Raw genomic sequence first — 14,780 nt, 5'->3', positions numbered from 1 at the left:
ACAGGATAGAGAGCCCAGAAAACAGGCTTACACAAATAGAATATGCTTGCTATAAAACGGAGGTGGCACTGCAGATGATGGAGACAAGATAGACTGTTTAGTAAATGGAGTTGGGCTATTTGACTGTCCATAAGAATTAAAAAAAAAAAAAGAGAGAAACCTACTTCAACTGAAAAATCAACTCCATATAGATTAAAGGAGAACTTTAAAATTTTAGAATAAAATATAGGAGAAAAAATTTTTTTAATTATATATATGTAATGGAGTTACATATTTTTATTTTTATATTTTATATTGCTGAGTACATATTTTATTTTGTATAAACACAAAATAAAATATATATAAAATAAAATATTTTATATATATATATATATATATTTTTTTTTTTTTTTTTAATGGCGTGGTCTTGCTGTGTTGCCCAGGCTGGACTCAAACTCCTAGGCCCAAGTGATCCTTCTACCTCAGCCTCTTGAGTAGCTGGGACTACAAGCATGCACCACCATGCCCAGCCTGAATATATTTTTGGTCTCTGGGTAGGAAAGGATGTCTTAAACAAGTCACAAAAACCATTAACCTTAAAAGATTGAAGTGAAAATACAAGTCACAAAATGGGAAAAGATATTTGGCACATATGTAATCAACAATTAATACCAAGAATAAATACATAAGAACTCCTCTCCTACAAAACCATTATAAGTCAAGAGTCCCAGTAGAAAAATAGGTAAAGTTCATTAATAGGCATTTCATGGAGAAAATAGCATATAGGGCCTATACTGTGTTCAACCCCATTAATAAAGTAAGAAATACAAATCAATACCACTTTCTATACCATTTTATTGACAAAAATAGAGAAGTCAGACCATCACAAGTGATGGAAAAGAGGGATCAGATAGTGTCTCTTAATACAGATGATAATTGAGAAAATATTACAGCCACTTTGAAAAACAACGATTTCATAAAATTATCTCATAAAAGCATTATCTTGTGAAATTGAACAATGCATATATCCAATGACCCAGCAGTTCGACTTCAAGTGTATATACACACAAAAGAATCTTGCATATTTGCATCAGGAGGCATATACAAGAATGCTTAGTTGTACTAAAATTGGGATTAACCTATCTACAAAAGAGTGGATAAATGAATTAAGATATAGGCAGACAGTGGGGTGTTGTACAGCAGTGAAAAATCAGTAAAATACAGCTGTATGCAACAACCTAGATCATAGTGGCATAATGTTGAGTGAAAAAAGCAAATCTCAGAAGACTACATCAAGTATACTACCTTTTTAGAAAGTGGAAAATCAAAGAAAACTATAAATAGCATACAGCTTATACTTTTTTTAAAAACAAGGAGATGATAAATTTTCTGATAGCGGTTACCTTACATGTGAAACAGGAAAATGGGATAAGGGAAGGAGCACATTGGGAGATATGAGATATTAAAATTATTCTTGTTCTTGATTTGGATTCAAATTATGCCATTATTTATTAGTAAATTAAAAGGGCATATACAAGTGGCAATGGTGTGTCATGAATCAAAATTTATGGTTAATTCTTTTGTGTGTACCTGAAGCCTTGGAAATGAAAAAGGAATACCACGGATGAGAGAGGGTAGTTTTCTACTCCTGCCATTAAATAAAAGACCAAGCTAAGCCGGGCGTGGTAGCTCATGCCTATAATCCCAGCACTTTGGGAGACTGAGGGAGGTGGATCACTTGAGCCCAAGAGTTTTAAGACCAGCTTGGGCAACTTAGAGAACTCCATCTCTACAAACTATACAAAAATAAGCCCGGGCGTGTTTTCTCACGCCTGTGGTCCCAGCTGTATGGGAGACTGAGCTCGGGAGGTCAAGGCTGCAGTGAGCTTTGATTGTGCCACTGCACTCCAGCCTGAGTGACAATGAGACCCTGTCTCAGAAAAGATCAAACTAGAATGTGATATTAATAGCTGCTTTAAGGAAATTGGAGAATGGGGCAGGAAGAATTTGCAGTTCATAGTTGAAACCTAGTACATTGAAGCTGTCTGCTTTATTTCTTTAAATTGTAGGAAAAGGGGCAGTGTGTGTGTTATGTTACTCTGGTTGCTGTCAGTTGTTTTAATCATTTATGTATCTTATAGGGAAAGTTTCAGCTTGTGCTGCCCAAGCTTGTGCCCAGCTATAAGCCACATGCATTTTTTTAAATGTTAATTTCAATTTTTATTTTATTTTATTTTATTTTAATTCCTCAATCACAGTAGGTACATTGCAAGTGCTTAAAAGCTGCATGTGACTCTTGGAAACCATATTGGACAGCAAGGATATAGAACATTTCTATTATTGCAGAGAAAGTTATATTTAACAGCAGTGGAACTCTTCACAGAAATCAAATACACATTTAGATTCCTTCAGTATCCTCAGAATTATATTAGCTAGCTTTTCTTAGCGAAACATATATACCTTATGACTCTTCTGTTGACCTTTGATTATGAAAGATTAGATTGGTTTTACTTTTTAGCTATATTTAGAATGATCTCTATCCTCATCTCATTATTCATAACACTTTTCTAGCATTGTTTGTGATTTTGCAAAGGATAATGCAGAAATCTACCCTTATGTTTTATAATTGCCTTTTAAGATGCAATTCAGATGCAGTTATTAATTATTTAAAATAATTCAGCTAGTATTGTGTAATACTATGTTTTTGATTGGAATAGGGAGAAAGGGAAGTTCATCTTTTCTGCATCTTTCACATCTTACCTTAGGTCTTACACAGCAATTTAAGTACTTTGTAGTAAAATTGAAAGTATTGGTAAATTACTGGTTTATATTTTTAAACATATATATTTTTGTTTTATTAATTTGCACTTTGAGTACTAAATTGTTAATGACAAATTGAAAAGTATATTACTTATGGACACTTTTAATGTGTTTATCTTATTATTGCCTAGTGAATAATTATACCGGGATTTTTTTTTTGTATATATATATGTATAGTTGTTGAAGTCCGAAGAGGATTCCTCATATAAACCTGTGAAGAAAGCTTGTACTCAACTTGTTGATAACCTAGTTGAGCACATTCTTAAATATGAGGAATCTCTAGCTGGTAAGACATTTTATATATATATTGATCTTTAGTTGATTTTATAAGATATTTTTAAATATTTTGAGCACATTTCTCATTTTTCCCTCTGGCTCTGCTTGGCTAATGATTACTTCACTTTTAAATGAAATACATTTTTGTTTTATAGATATCTGTTTGATGTTGTATCCTAGATTATATTGTTATGATTGACTAAGATTATCTAGAGCATTGTAATAAAAGCGTGGGCCTCACCTCTTCCACGTATCTTTTAATAGCATATTATAATTTTAGATGTCATTGAATAGGAGTAAAAATCCAAGGGCTAATATGTATCTAGCTAATGATACTCATCACAAAACTGGTATCTTCTAAGTCATATAAAATTATCTCTCAAAATGAAATTGTTTTAGCTATTATAAAAAATGTTTTTTAAAGATTTGTATTACATTCCTAATATTTATTATTTATATTTGTTACATAAAGTTTGCTTAATCTTGAGCTATAAATTTATTAAAATGTTTAAAATCACAAATTAAGTACTTAATATTTTATATTCCCTCTCATGTTATTTACCAATCACAAATCTGAAATTTTTAATCAATTATAAATAAATGATTACTTAAGAAATATAAAAATTGGTCCAGGCACGGTGGCTCACCCCTGTAATCCCAACACTTCGGGAGGCCAAGGTGGGTGGATCATGAGGTCAGGAGATCGAGACCATCCTGGCTAACACGGTGAAACCCCGTCTCTACTGAAAATACAAAAAAATTAGCCTGGCATGGTGGTGGGCGCCTGTAGTCCCAGCTACTTGGGAGGCTGAGGCAGGAGAATGGCATGAACCCAGGAGGCAGAGCTTGCAGTGAGCCAAGATCGCGCCGCTACACTCCAGCCTGGGCAACAGAGCGAGACTCCGTCTCAAACAAATATATAGATAGATGGATGGATAGATAGATAGATACCCATGCTTGAAGCACACAAAGACTAGCATTACTTCCCATCTAACGCACATTAATGAGGAACAACGTCAGCTTCAGTTGTTCTCCAAAATTGGGAGCCAGTAGCCTCTAACAGCTGTCCATTTATGGCACCTATGGAAATTGTTGATATGCTTTATATTTTTTATGCAGTCTTTTTTTTTTTTACCATGTGTACCTCTTTTTTTTTATCTCCTTGTTCTGATTTTTTATTTTTCCCCATCCTGGAATTTAGGGGTGATACTGATGTCCCTTAATGTTAAAAAGTTGCTAATTTCCTCTAAAAATTTGTTTCCTAAGAACCAGTGTATTTCCTAATTAGCAACATTTTCTTCCTACCTGAACAGCATTTTGTTTAGAGCTGTCTTACAGCATTTTTCCAATTTCTGTTTGTTGCTCCCATTTTTTAACATTCTTCTACCACAGCATCATCTCTTTTTTTCCCAGTACCCTTAAACAGTTTCACCTCAGCTAAATTGCTAGCTTTTTTTCCCCACATTCACTTCCTTTTTTATTTTTATTTTTATTTTAAAGACAGGGTCTCACTCTGTCACCCAGGCTGGGTTGTAGTGGTGTAATCATAGCTCACTGCAACCTAGAACTCCTGGGCTGAAGCAATCCTCCCACCTCGGCCTCCCGAGTAACTGAGACTACAAGTGCACATCAGTACACCAGGCTAAATTTTTTATTTTCTGTAGAGCTGGGGTTTTCCCGTGTTGTCCAAGCTGATCTAAATTCCTAGACTCAAGCCTTTTTCCTGTGATGGCCTCCCAAAGTGCTGGGATTACAGGTGTGAGCCATCACACCCAGCCCATTGATTTTAGATATAACCAATACCACATGTATTCCCAAAAGCCCATCCCTAAACTTCCCAATTTCCATTAGTATAAAACTTGCCTTTTATAGAGAGCATGGCCTCTTGTTCTTTATCTTGAGAGTATGTGATTTCTATACCAAAGAAAAAATGAGATGGAGAAAGTCTAGTGTCATAAGAACTACTAATTCATTATATTGAGGACTATACTGGACCTATTTAGGGGATAATATTAACTAATTTAAATAATATTCTGTATAATTTCCACTACCTTGTCATATTTTAGTGTCTTATTTCTCTGTTTGTTTTTCCAGATTCTGACAATAAAGGTGTGAATTCTGGAAGATTGGTAGCTTGCATAACCACTTTGTTCTTATTCAGCAAAATAAGACCCCAGCTCATGGTTAAACATGCAATGACTATGCAACCATACCTTACCACTAAATGTAGTGTAAGTATAGAGCTGTCTTATTCTTGTGTCTTACATAAAACATTAAGTGCTTTAAATTTAGAATTCACATGCGTCAACCACATTCTCACTGACAGATCAACTGTGTCATTTACTTAGATATATGTTCTATTTGTAGCAAGTGATCTATAAACATCAGGTCTGACATATTATAAATAAAGTTCAGGTTCCATTTTGCTGTAAACTTCTCAAGCCAAACCCTCAGTAAATGCTTACTAAATGTTATAGCTATTGTTAAGATCTCAGAATGAATGAAGCAGAGTTCCTGTCTTTGAGAAATTTAATATCTTTTGGGTCCTGAACATGTCTGTCGTTTGTAATATAATAAATATAAAAATCGATAACATTGCTCGAAGCACACAAAGACTAACATTACTTCCCATCTAATGCACATTATTGAGGAACAACAGTCAACCTCGGTCATTCTCCAAAATTGAGAGCCAATAGCCTCTAACAGAGGTCCATTTATGGCACCTAAGGAAGTTGTTGTTATGCTTTATATTTTTCATACAGTCTTTTTAAATTTATTTATATTTTATAAATATATTTTATTTTTATAATAGAACAATATTAAATATGGAAAATCTATAATGTCATACCAGAGATGTTAGGCTGTTGGTATTAACATACTCTATGTTTTTCTAAAATACGGTGTGAGTAGTAAGACATTGCTTAAGTAAAATTATCTAGCAAATAAAGATTTTAAAGTATATATGACAGCATAGTGAGTTACGTGGTTTACATATATAATCTCATTTACTTTATGAAGTAGGTACTATTATCTCTATTTTACAGATAAGGAAACTGAAGCTTAAAGAGTATAAGTAACTGCTAAAAATGCCAAATTTTAAAATACTCTTAAAACTTAACAAATATAAAAGGCTTCTCACATGCTATGATCCTAATGTTCCTAAGGAGCTAATTTTAACTTTACTACATTTGTTTTGCTGCTATGGTCAGTTTTTTTGATGATCTAAATTGCAAGCTCTAGGTGAAAACCTCAGGACTTCCTGAGAAAACTTTTAAGAACTGAGGAGAGTAGTAAAGGATAATAAATACCTAAAAACAACATGCATTTACTTCTGAGACACTAATTCTATCTTTAGGGTTTCTGTTAGATCCAGAAATAAATTGGTTAATATTGTGGCTAATAATAATAGCTAATAATTCTTTAGCAAAGTACCAAGCACTGTGAAAATTTTACATATATTTTGTCTCATTTACTTTGTGAAGTAAGTACTATTATGATCTCAGTTTTACAGATAAGGAAACTAAAACTTAAAGAATATCAATAACTGGCCCAGTGTCACATAGCTAACCAGTCCCAAAGCTAGAATTCAGCCCCATGTCTACCAGTAGAATCTGGACTATAAGGAAACCTGTTATTTATTATTTATGTTATAAATCGTCCTTGCATGATTTTGAACCAGTAATTTTTTAAAACAAAATCACTTTTAAAATGTCTTGTACATCTTTTATGTATGTATGTACACAAATATTAAGTTTTATATAAATAAGAGTATCTCATACATGGTAAACTTTTTTTTTTAACGTTTTGTGTTTTTTGTTTTTGTTTTTATGTCCTATCTCCATCTTTATTCATCTTCCCTTCAGAATAAACGTCTTATAGTGTCCTTAACATACTTTTATAGTTGTGAACACACAGGTATATATAAATGATGGTTTTGTAAAAATTGAATCATATTATATAGATATTTGTTAGGCATATTTGGTAATCTCATATTATCTGGTATATATCTAATTCCTTGTTTTAGATGACTGTATATTATCCATTTTATGGATGTCCTATGATTTATTTAATCATTTCCCTATTTGGCAGGTGTTTACATATTTCCTTTTGATCACCACTACAAACAATGTTTAAATAAACATTCCAATTTAAATACCTTTAAGTACTGATGCCTTTATTTTGTTGGAACAGTTGCTGAGGAGTGGACTTGCTAGGTTGAAACAAGGTTATTTTGGTTTTCATTTTTAATTGATCTTGCCATTTTGCGGTGGATGGGTTTTATACAACCTTTTGGAAAGCTGTATGTGACAATCATTGTCATTATTTTACTCTTTGCCAGTCTAACAGGTGGAAAGGAATAATTCATTATTGCTTCAGTTTCCTTCCCTGACTGCAAAGAAGGTTGAGCATCTTTTCATGGTACTGACCAGTTGGGCTTGCTTTTCTGTTAATTCACTATTTATATCATTTTCATATCATTCGTCCATTTTACCTTTGAATTGTAGGCCTTTTTTAAGGAGAACTCTTTAAATAATTTTAATATTTTAGATATTAAGCCATCTTATAGTATATTTATTACAAATACTTTTCCCTGTTCTATTCTGTTGCTCTTTTACTTAATAGTTTCCGTCTTTCTTTAAATTTTTCTTCTGGAATTTAAGGTATTTCTTTTACTTGATTTTCCAGGCCAGTATGTTAAGGGAAGGTTCAGAAAATGCTACTTTTTTTGAGATTGAGGCTCACACTGTCACCCAGGCTGGAGTGCAATGCGCAGTCTTGGCTCACTGCAACCTCCACCTCCTGGCTTCAAGCGATTCTCCTTCCTCAGTCTCCCAAGTAGCCGGGATTACAGGTGCACACCACCACACCTGGCTAATTTTTTGTATTTTTAGTAGAGATGGGGTTTCACTATGTTGGCCCGACTGGTCTTGAACTGCAGACCTTGTTGATCTACCCCGCCTTGGCCTCCCAAAGTGCAGGGATTACAGGCATGAGCCACCACGCCCGGCCTACTGTTTTTTGTTTTTTGTTTTGTTTTTAACCACACAGTCTTGCTCTGTTGCCCAGGCTGGAGTACAATCCTGCAATTTTGGCTCACTGCAACCTTCGCCTCCCAGGTTCAAGCGATTCTCATGCCTCAGCCACCCGAGTAGCTGGGATTTTACAGGCGTGCACCACCACACCCAGCTAATTTTTGTATTTTCAGTAGAGACAGGGTTTTGCCATGCTGACCAGGGTGGTCTTGAACTCCTGGCCTCAAGTAATCTGTGCACCTTGGCCTCCCAAAGAGCTGGGATTATAGGCATGAGCCACTGTGCCCAGCCACTACATTTTTTTTTTTTTCCAGGTAAAATGCTGGCACTGGTTCTCAAATGAATTTATCTTACCCAACAAAAATTCTTCTATCCCTAGACCCACTTTAACTCATTACAGGAAACAGCAGGATTTCTGTTACTTAAAAAGAATTTATGTTTTCTTTTTAATCCTGTGGGGATCTTAAAAGGAAGGATGAATATGATGTGGGAATTTCTTTTTTTTTTTTTTTTTTAAATTAATACTCCTACAAGCCAAGTGGTGGGAATGTTTTTAACTAGTGTGTTAATTAGCTCAAAAAGTCCAAAATGGGCTGGGCGCGGTGGCTCACGCCTGTAATCCCAGCACTTTGGGAGGCTGAGGTGGGCAGATCACGAGGTCAGGAGTTCAAGACCAGCCTGGCCAGCATGGTGAAACCCTGTCTCTACTAAAAATACAAAAATTAGCCAAGCATGGTGGCGCGCACCTGTAGTCCCAACTACTCGGAAAACTAAAGCAGGAGAATCGCTTGAACCTGGGGGGCGGAGGTTGCAGTGAACCGAGATTGCACCACTGCCTCCCGCCTGGACAACAGGACGAGGTGCTGTCTCAACAAAAAGTCCAAAATGAATGCCGGTAATCCATTACTAACAATGAGGATTAGTAGCTTAAAAACTAGATTAAGGCTGGACATGATGGCTCACACTTGTAATCCCAGCACTTTGGGAGGCTGAGGCAGGCAGATCACAAAGTGAGGAGTTTAAGACCAGCCTGGCCAATATGGTGAAACCCCATCTCTACTAAAAATACAAAACTTAACCGGGCGTGGTGGCGGGCTAGTTGTCGGTCCATATTCCTGACATGCTGATGCTTCTCCCTCCATACCTCCAGCTACTCTGGAGGCTGAGGCAGGAGAATCACTTGAACCCAGGAGGCAGAGGTTGCAGTGAGCCAAGATCACACCACTGCACTCCAGCCTGGACGACAGAGTGAGACTCTTGTCTGAAAAAAAAAAGAAAACCAAAAAAAAAAAAAAACTAGATTAAAAACATGCATTGAAAGCCTTACTACACAAACACACACACAAACACACACACACACGCACACATAACTGATTGCCTTTGGGGAAATGAACTGGGTGGCTGGAGGATAGATAGAAACAAGACTTTTTATTGTAAATCCTTTTCTGCCTTTTGGTTTTTTTTAAAAAGTCTCTACCTATTTTTTTAAACATGCTTATTACTTTTTCTAATCAAAGAAATACACATTTAAATTTAAAGAAGTCCTAGGCTGAGCATGGTGGCTCACACCTGTAATCCCAGTGCTTTGGATGGCCAAGGCAGGAGGATCACTTGAGGCCAGGAATTCACAACCAGCCTGGGCAACATAGTGAGACCCTGTCTCTACAAAAATGAAAATTAAGGCCAGGTGCAGTGGCTCACACCTGTAATCCCAGCACTTTGGGAGGCCAAGGCAGGTGGATGACGAGGTCAGGAGTCCCAGACCAGCCTGGCCAAGATGGTGAAACCCCATCTCTACTAAAAATACAAAAATTAGCCAGGCATGGTGGTGGGCACCTGTAATCTCAGCTACTTGGGTGGCTGAGGCAGGGAGTTGCTTGAACCCGGGAGGCAGGGGTTGCAGTGAGCCAAGATCGCGCCACTGCACTCCAGCCTGGGCAACAGAGCAAGACTCCGTCTCAAAAAAAAGAAAAAAAGAAAATTTAAAAATTAACTGGGTGTAGTGTTACACACCTGTAGTCCTAGCTACTCGAGAGACTGTCAGGAAAATTGCTCAAGCTCAGGAATTCAGGATTGCATTGAGCTATGATTGTGCCACTGCACTCCAACCTGGGCAATTGAGCAAGACACTGTTTCTTAAAAATAAAGAAGCCTTTTGCGTAGTTCTGGGATTCTATGTTTTTTTATCTATCAGAAAATTTTAACACAGGGTTTCTCAACCTCAGCACTATTGACAGGACTAGATTATTCTTTGTTGTCAGGGATTGTTATGTGCATTACAGGTTGTTTAGCAGCATCCCTGGCCTGTAGCCACTAGATGCCAGTAGTGGCTCCCATTGTGACAACCAAAAATGTCTCCAGACACTGCCAAGTACTCCTGTGTCAGGATACAGGGGAAGAAGCTTATTCCTGATTGAGAACTACTGGGTTAACATACACAGCTCGGAAAATACTAATCGTAAAAACTGTACCAGTCTTTGTATAATGCTGTCAATACGTAAATACCCTTGTTTAGAATTGACTTGTGTTACATTTTAGGAAAAAAAATATAACTTTAACATTGTGATTAAGTGACCCCAAGGTCACATTTTGGTAAGTTAGTTGTTGGTCCATATTCCTGACATGCTGGTGCTTCTTCTTCCATATCTTGAAAAAAAAACTCTAATAGACTTTTTTTTTTTAACTGGACCTTTACGTGCAAAATGCCCTATTTCTGCCCACAAATACATAAAACTGTATATAGTTTCTTTTAAGGTTTTGGATATTCATAAAGCATTATTTTTATTCTTATAGACACAAAATGATTTCATGGTTATCTGCAATGTTGCAAAAATCCTAGAGCTAGTTGTACCACTGATGGAGCATCCAAGTGAAACTTTCCTTGCCACTATTGAAGAAGATCTGATGAAGCTCATCATCAAATATGGCATGACTGTAAGCACTCAGTTTACCATTTCTTTATTCATTAGTGTAAAGTTATAATATATTTTATTAATATTATTTTTAAAGCAAATATTTGTAAAAAGCTAAGTTTTTAAAATAGTATATTTTTAACTTTTATCTAAACAAACATTTTCTATATCTTTTAGGTAGTGCAACATTGTGTCAGCTGTCTTGGGGCTGTTGTAAATAAAGTGACACAAAATTTTAAATTTGTGTGGGCTTGTTTCAATAGATACTATGGTAAGTTCAGTACCAGGGTTTTAAAATTTTTCTGCTAGGTCCTGCAGTGTGTCAGCTCATTTTAAATGCATTTGATAAAAGGCTAGAATCAAGGAAACTATGAGGTGTGATTATCCACTGTGGTCCTCTCAGAAACAATATTGTCTGGTGTCTTTTGTATTCCCTTAAGAACCCACTGTGATTACTTCAGAAATTTATCTCCTGATAAGTAAAGGTTGGTAAATTTTTTGCACACTGTGAAAAGTAAAATTTAAATTTTCTTACATTAATTAGTTTAGACTCTAAAAGAGCGCCCTCATAATTCTAGACATATTTAATATTTAGAACCATTAGTAAAAATTAATTGGCCGGGCACAGTGGCTCACACCTGTAATTCCAGCACTTTGGGAGGCCAAGGTGGATGGATCACCTCAGGTCGGAGTTCGAGATCAGCCTGGCCAACATGGTGAAACCCCGTCTCTCTACTAAAAATACAAAAATGTCCCAGGCATGGTGGCACAGAACTGTAATCCCAGCTACTTGGGAAGCTGAGGCAGGAGAATCACTTGAACCCGGGAGGCGGAGGTTGCAGTGAGCTAAGATCACGTCACTGCACTCCAGCCTGGGTGACAGAGTGAGACTCCATCTCAAAAAAAAAAAAATCGTAATTCATTAGTAGTAATTACTTGAACTGAGTAATTCAAAGATAAATATTATAAATATTACTTATCTTTATTAGGTGCCATTTCAAAATTAAAAAGTCAACACCAAGAGGACCCAAATAACACTTCACTTCTAACAAACAAACCAGCACTTCTTAGATCCCTTTTCACTGTTGGAGCACTATGTCGGCATTTTGATTTTGATCTGGAAGATTTTAAAGGCAACAGCAAGGTAAAGATAGTAATACTTAAAATGCTATAAAACATAGAACTATATGGCACTGTAATCTGAGAATAACAGTAATGACCCAGGATGAAGGCAATATTAGTCTGGTTTAATGAAAATTCTGAAAACAATGCTACTCAAAGCATGGTCCTCGGACTGACTGCTAATCCATGAACTTTTTGTTACTGGTGTGTAACCAGATAATGAAATTTCTCTGACAAGTTATATCAGCTTTGTAACAGTAGGCACACTGTTGACATCAACAGCTGATTTTTTTAAAAAATTTTTTTCAATGAAGGGAACACACTGATTCACATTCCGAAACAAGCTGCTTTGTCACACACTGATACTTTGAATGCCACTGTTCTAAAATAAATGGAATTGGTTACTTTTTTTTTTTAATAAAGTTCACATACAGAAATTCTCATTGTCTTTAGGTATTTTTTTCCTTTATAGTTGAAAATTAATCTAAGTTACTCTTCATGAATACTTTAATGTGTTTTCCTTCCCTTAGGTTAACATAAAAGATAAAGTACTTGAACTATTGATGTATTTTACAAAACATTCAGATGAAGAAGTACAAACAAAAGCTATCATTGGTCTAGGTAAGTCTAAATTTCTTTATAAATTGTAGCTATTTGAGAGGGATAGAGCACATTTTTAAATATTGTGAATCTAAATTGTTGGTTTATTTTAATATGTTTCTATTAGCAGTAGGATTTGGTGTATAGAATGTAGATCTGGGGATTAAAACAACTGGGTTCCATTCTTGTTATGGCCATTGACTTCCTGGGTAAACTTGAGCGAGCCACTTGTCTTTTTATCAGTTTCTTCATTAGTAAAATAGAGATAACAATACTTTCTTCTACCCCTCCTCCATAGGGTATCTGAAGAACATTCATTAAAGCCATTTGATAAAGAAAAATAATGTAGAAGAATTCTGTGCTCTTTGCATTTTTGTAATTATTCTTTTTCATTGCAAGGCTTTGTCACTACAGGAAGCTGCCACATCTAGTTAAAACAATGATCAGTCTACACTGACTTATTTATATAAAAGCAAAAAGTTAGCAACCCAGGAGGAACAATTTGGATATATACATGTTTTATATTATTTTTCCAGGAAGCACTGATGTAATAAAAACATGTTTTGCAATTGTTAGGCAGGTCTGTATGGCTTATATCTAGGAAGGAATTAGAATATGAGGAAATAGGAAGCGAATGGCATTAAAGTACCTGAATTGAATGCACTTCAAAAAAATACAAGAACAGTCTGTCCAGGTTTTTGGTTTTTGTTGTTGTTTTTTTTTGTACGGATACGGTTGGCCTTCCATATCCATGGGTTTCACATCTGTGGATTTAACCAAGAATCAAAAATACTGAGAAAAAACAATTACACCTATACTAAATATGTACAGATTTTTTTGTCATTATTCTCTAAACAGTACAACAGCAATTTACATAGCATTTACATTGTGTTAGATATAAATAATCTAGAGATGATTTAAAGTATACGGGAGGATGTGAATAGGTTATATGCAAATGCTACCCCATTTTATGTCAGAGACTTGAGAAACCACGGATTTTGGTATCCCTGGGAGGTTCTGGAGCCAATCCCCCATGGATACCAAGCAACGACTATGCACGTAAAGCTACCCAATGAGATTAATAACTTATTTGGAAATTTTATTTTAGTATTATGATTAAGGTTCATACTTTAATATGTATGAGTAGTTATTTATATTAGTCTTTTGAACAAAGATGAGTAAGAAAAGATTCTAAGTTACTTATTAAATCATGTTTATGATATCTGTAAATAAATTGAAACCTTATCATTGTATTCCTCCTCTATCCCTTTTTGAAAATTATTTGTGGCACATAGAGTAAAAATTCAGACATCACTTTACTAAGGAGTTAAATTGGTACAATATTAACTTCAAGCCAGTGTGTACCTTTAAATATTCAGTCTGGACATAATTTATATGGAGTGGCAAAACTAACAGTGTTACAAGTATTTCAGAGTACAAAAAGATGAAGTTTTAACTTAAGCAGCACTATTCAGAAAATATTGCCTCTAGACCAGTTAATAAAAAACATTTTGCCTGGGCCATAGTTATCCTGAGTGACCTTGGGCTAGTTATCTGATCACTCTATGCTTTGAGTTTAGTTTGTTGTTTGTTATCAGTAATACTTGCTGTCATGAGAGATCTTCATTTTTTTCCTCAAATAAACATTATAAACATGGATGATATATTGCTACTTATTAACCCGTGGTTATAGGATTCAGCATTGTAGCTTTATTATAATGCCATATGAGAAAGAAGTGGAAGATATTTTTTGCTCTGGTTTATTATATTGTTTCATCAAATGAATATATTTTAATTTTTTAAAAAAAATAATGTCAATGTAGTACCTTCTACTGGGGATCTGAAAAATGTTTGCAGACATTACTTCTTAAATCCTGAAAACATCCCTGTGAGGTAGGTGGGTGGTAAATATTATTATCCCCATTTTACAGATGGAGAATTGAGGCACAGAGAGATTATGTGACTCACCCAAGGTCACACTACAAGTCAGTGGTGGAGCCAGGAATAGAACCCAAGACTCCTGACTCCTAATCCACTC

General features: G+C 35.4%; 1 protein-coding gene across 7 annotated transcripts in view; it reads left to right on the top strand.

Moving 5' to 3' along the window:
* Positions 1–14,780, top strand: part of LOC105473083 (NIPBL cohesin loading factor) — a 214,539-nt gene that overhangs the window by 182,520 nt on the left and 17,239 nt on the right. For all 7 annotated transcript variants that reach the window (XM_071099013.1, XM_011726708.3, XM_011726709.3 and 4 more), the window contains 6 exons: positions 2,977–3,085; positions 5,170–5,306; positions 10,902–11,042; positions 11,198–11,291; positions 12,010–12,164; positions 12,673–12,763. In XM_071099013.1, the coding sequence (XP_070955114.1) occupies positions 2,977–3,085; positions 5,170–5,306; positions 10,902–11,042; positions 11,198–11,291; positions 12,010–12,164; positions 12,673–12,763 (727 nt within the window). The remainder of the gene's footprint in view (positions 1–2,976; positions 3,086–5,169; positions 5,307–10,901; positions 11,043–11,197; positions 11,292–12,009; positions 12,165–12,672; positions 12,764–14,780) is intronic.

Source organism: Macaca nemestrina, chromosome 6, assembly GCF_043159975.1.
Source record: "Macaca nemestrina isolate mMacNem1 chromosome 6, mMacNem.hap1, whole genome shotgun sequence".
NCBI classification, from domain to species: Eukaryota; Metazoa; Chordata; class Mammalia; order Primates; family Cercopithecidae; genus Macaca; species Macaca nemestrina.
Note: the sequence above shows the minus strand (reverse complement) of the source record. Positions and strands in the feature narration are given on the sequence as shown.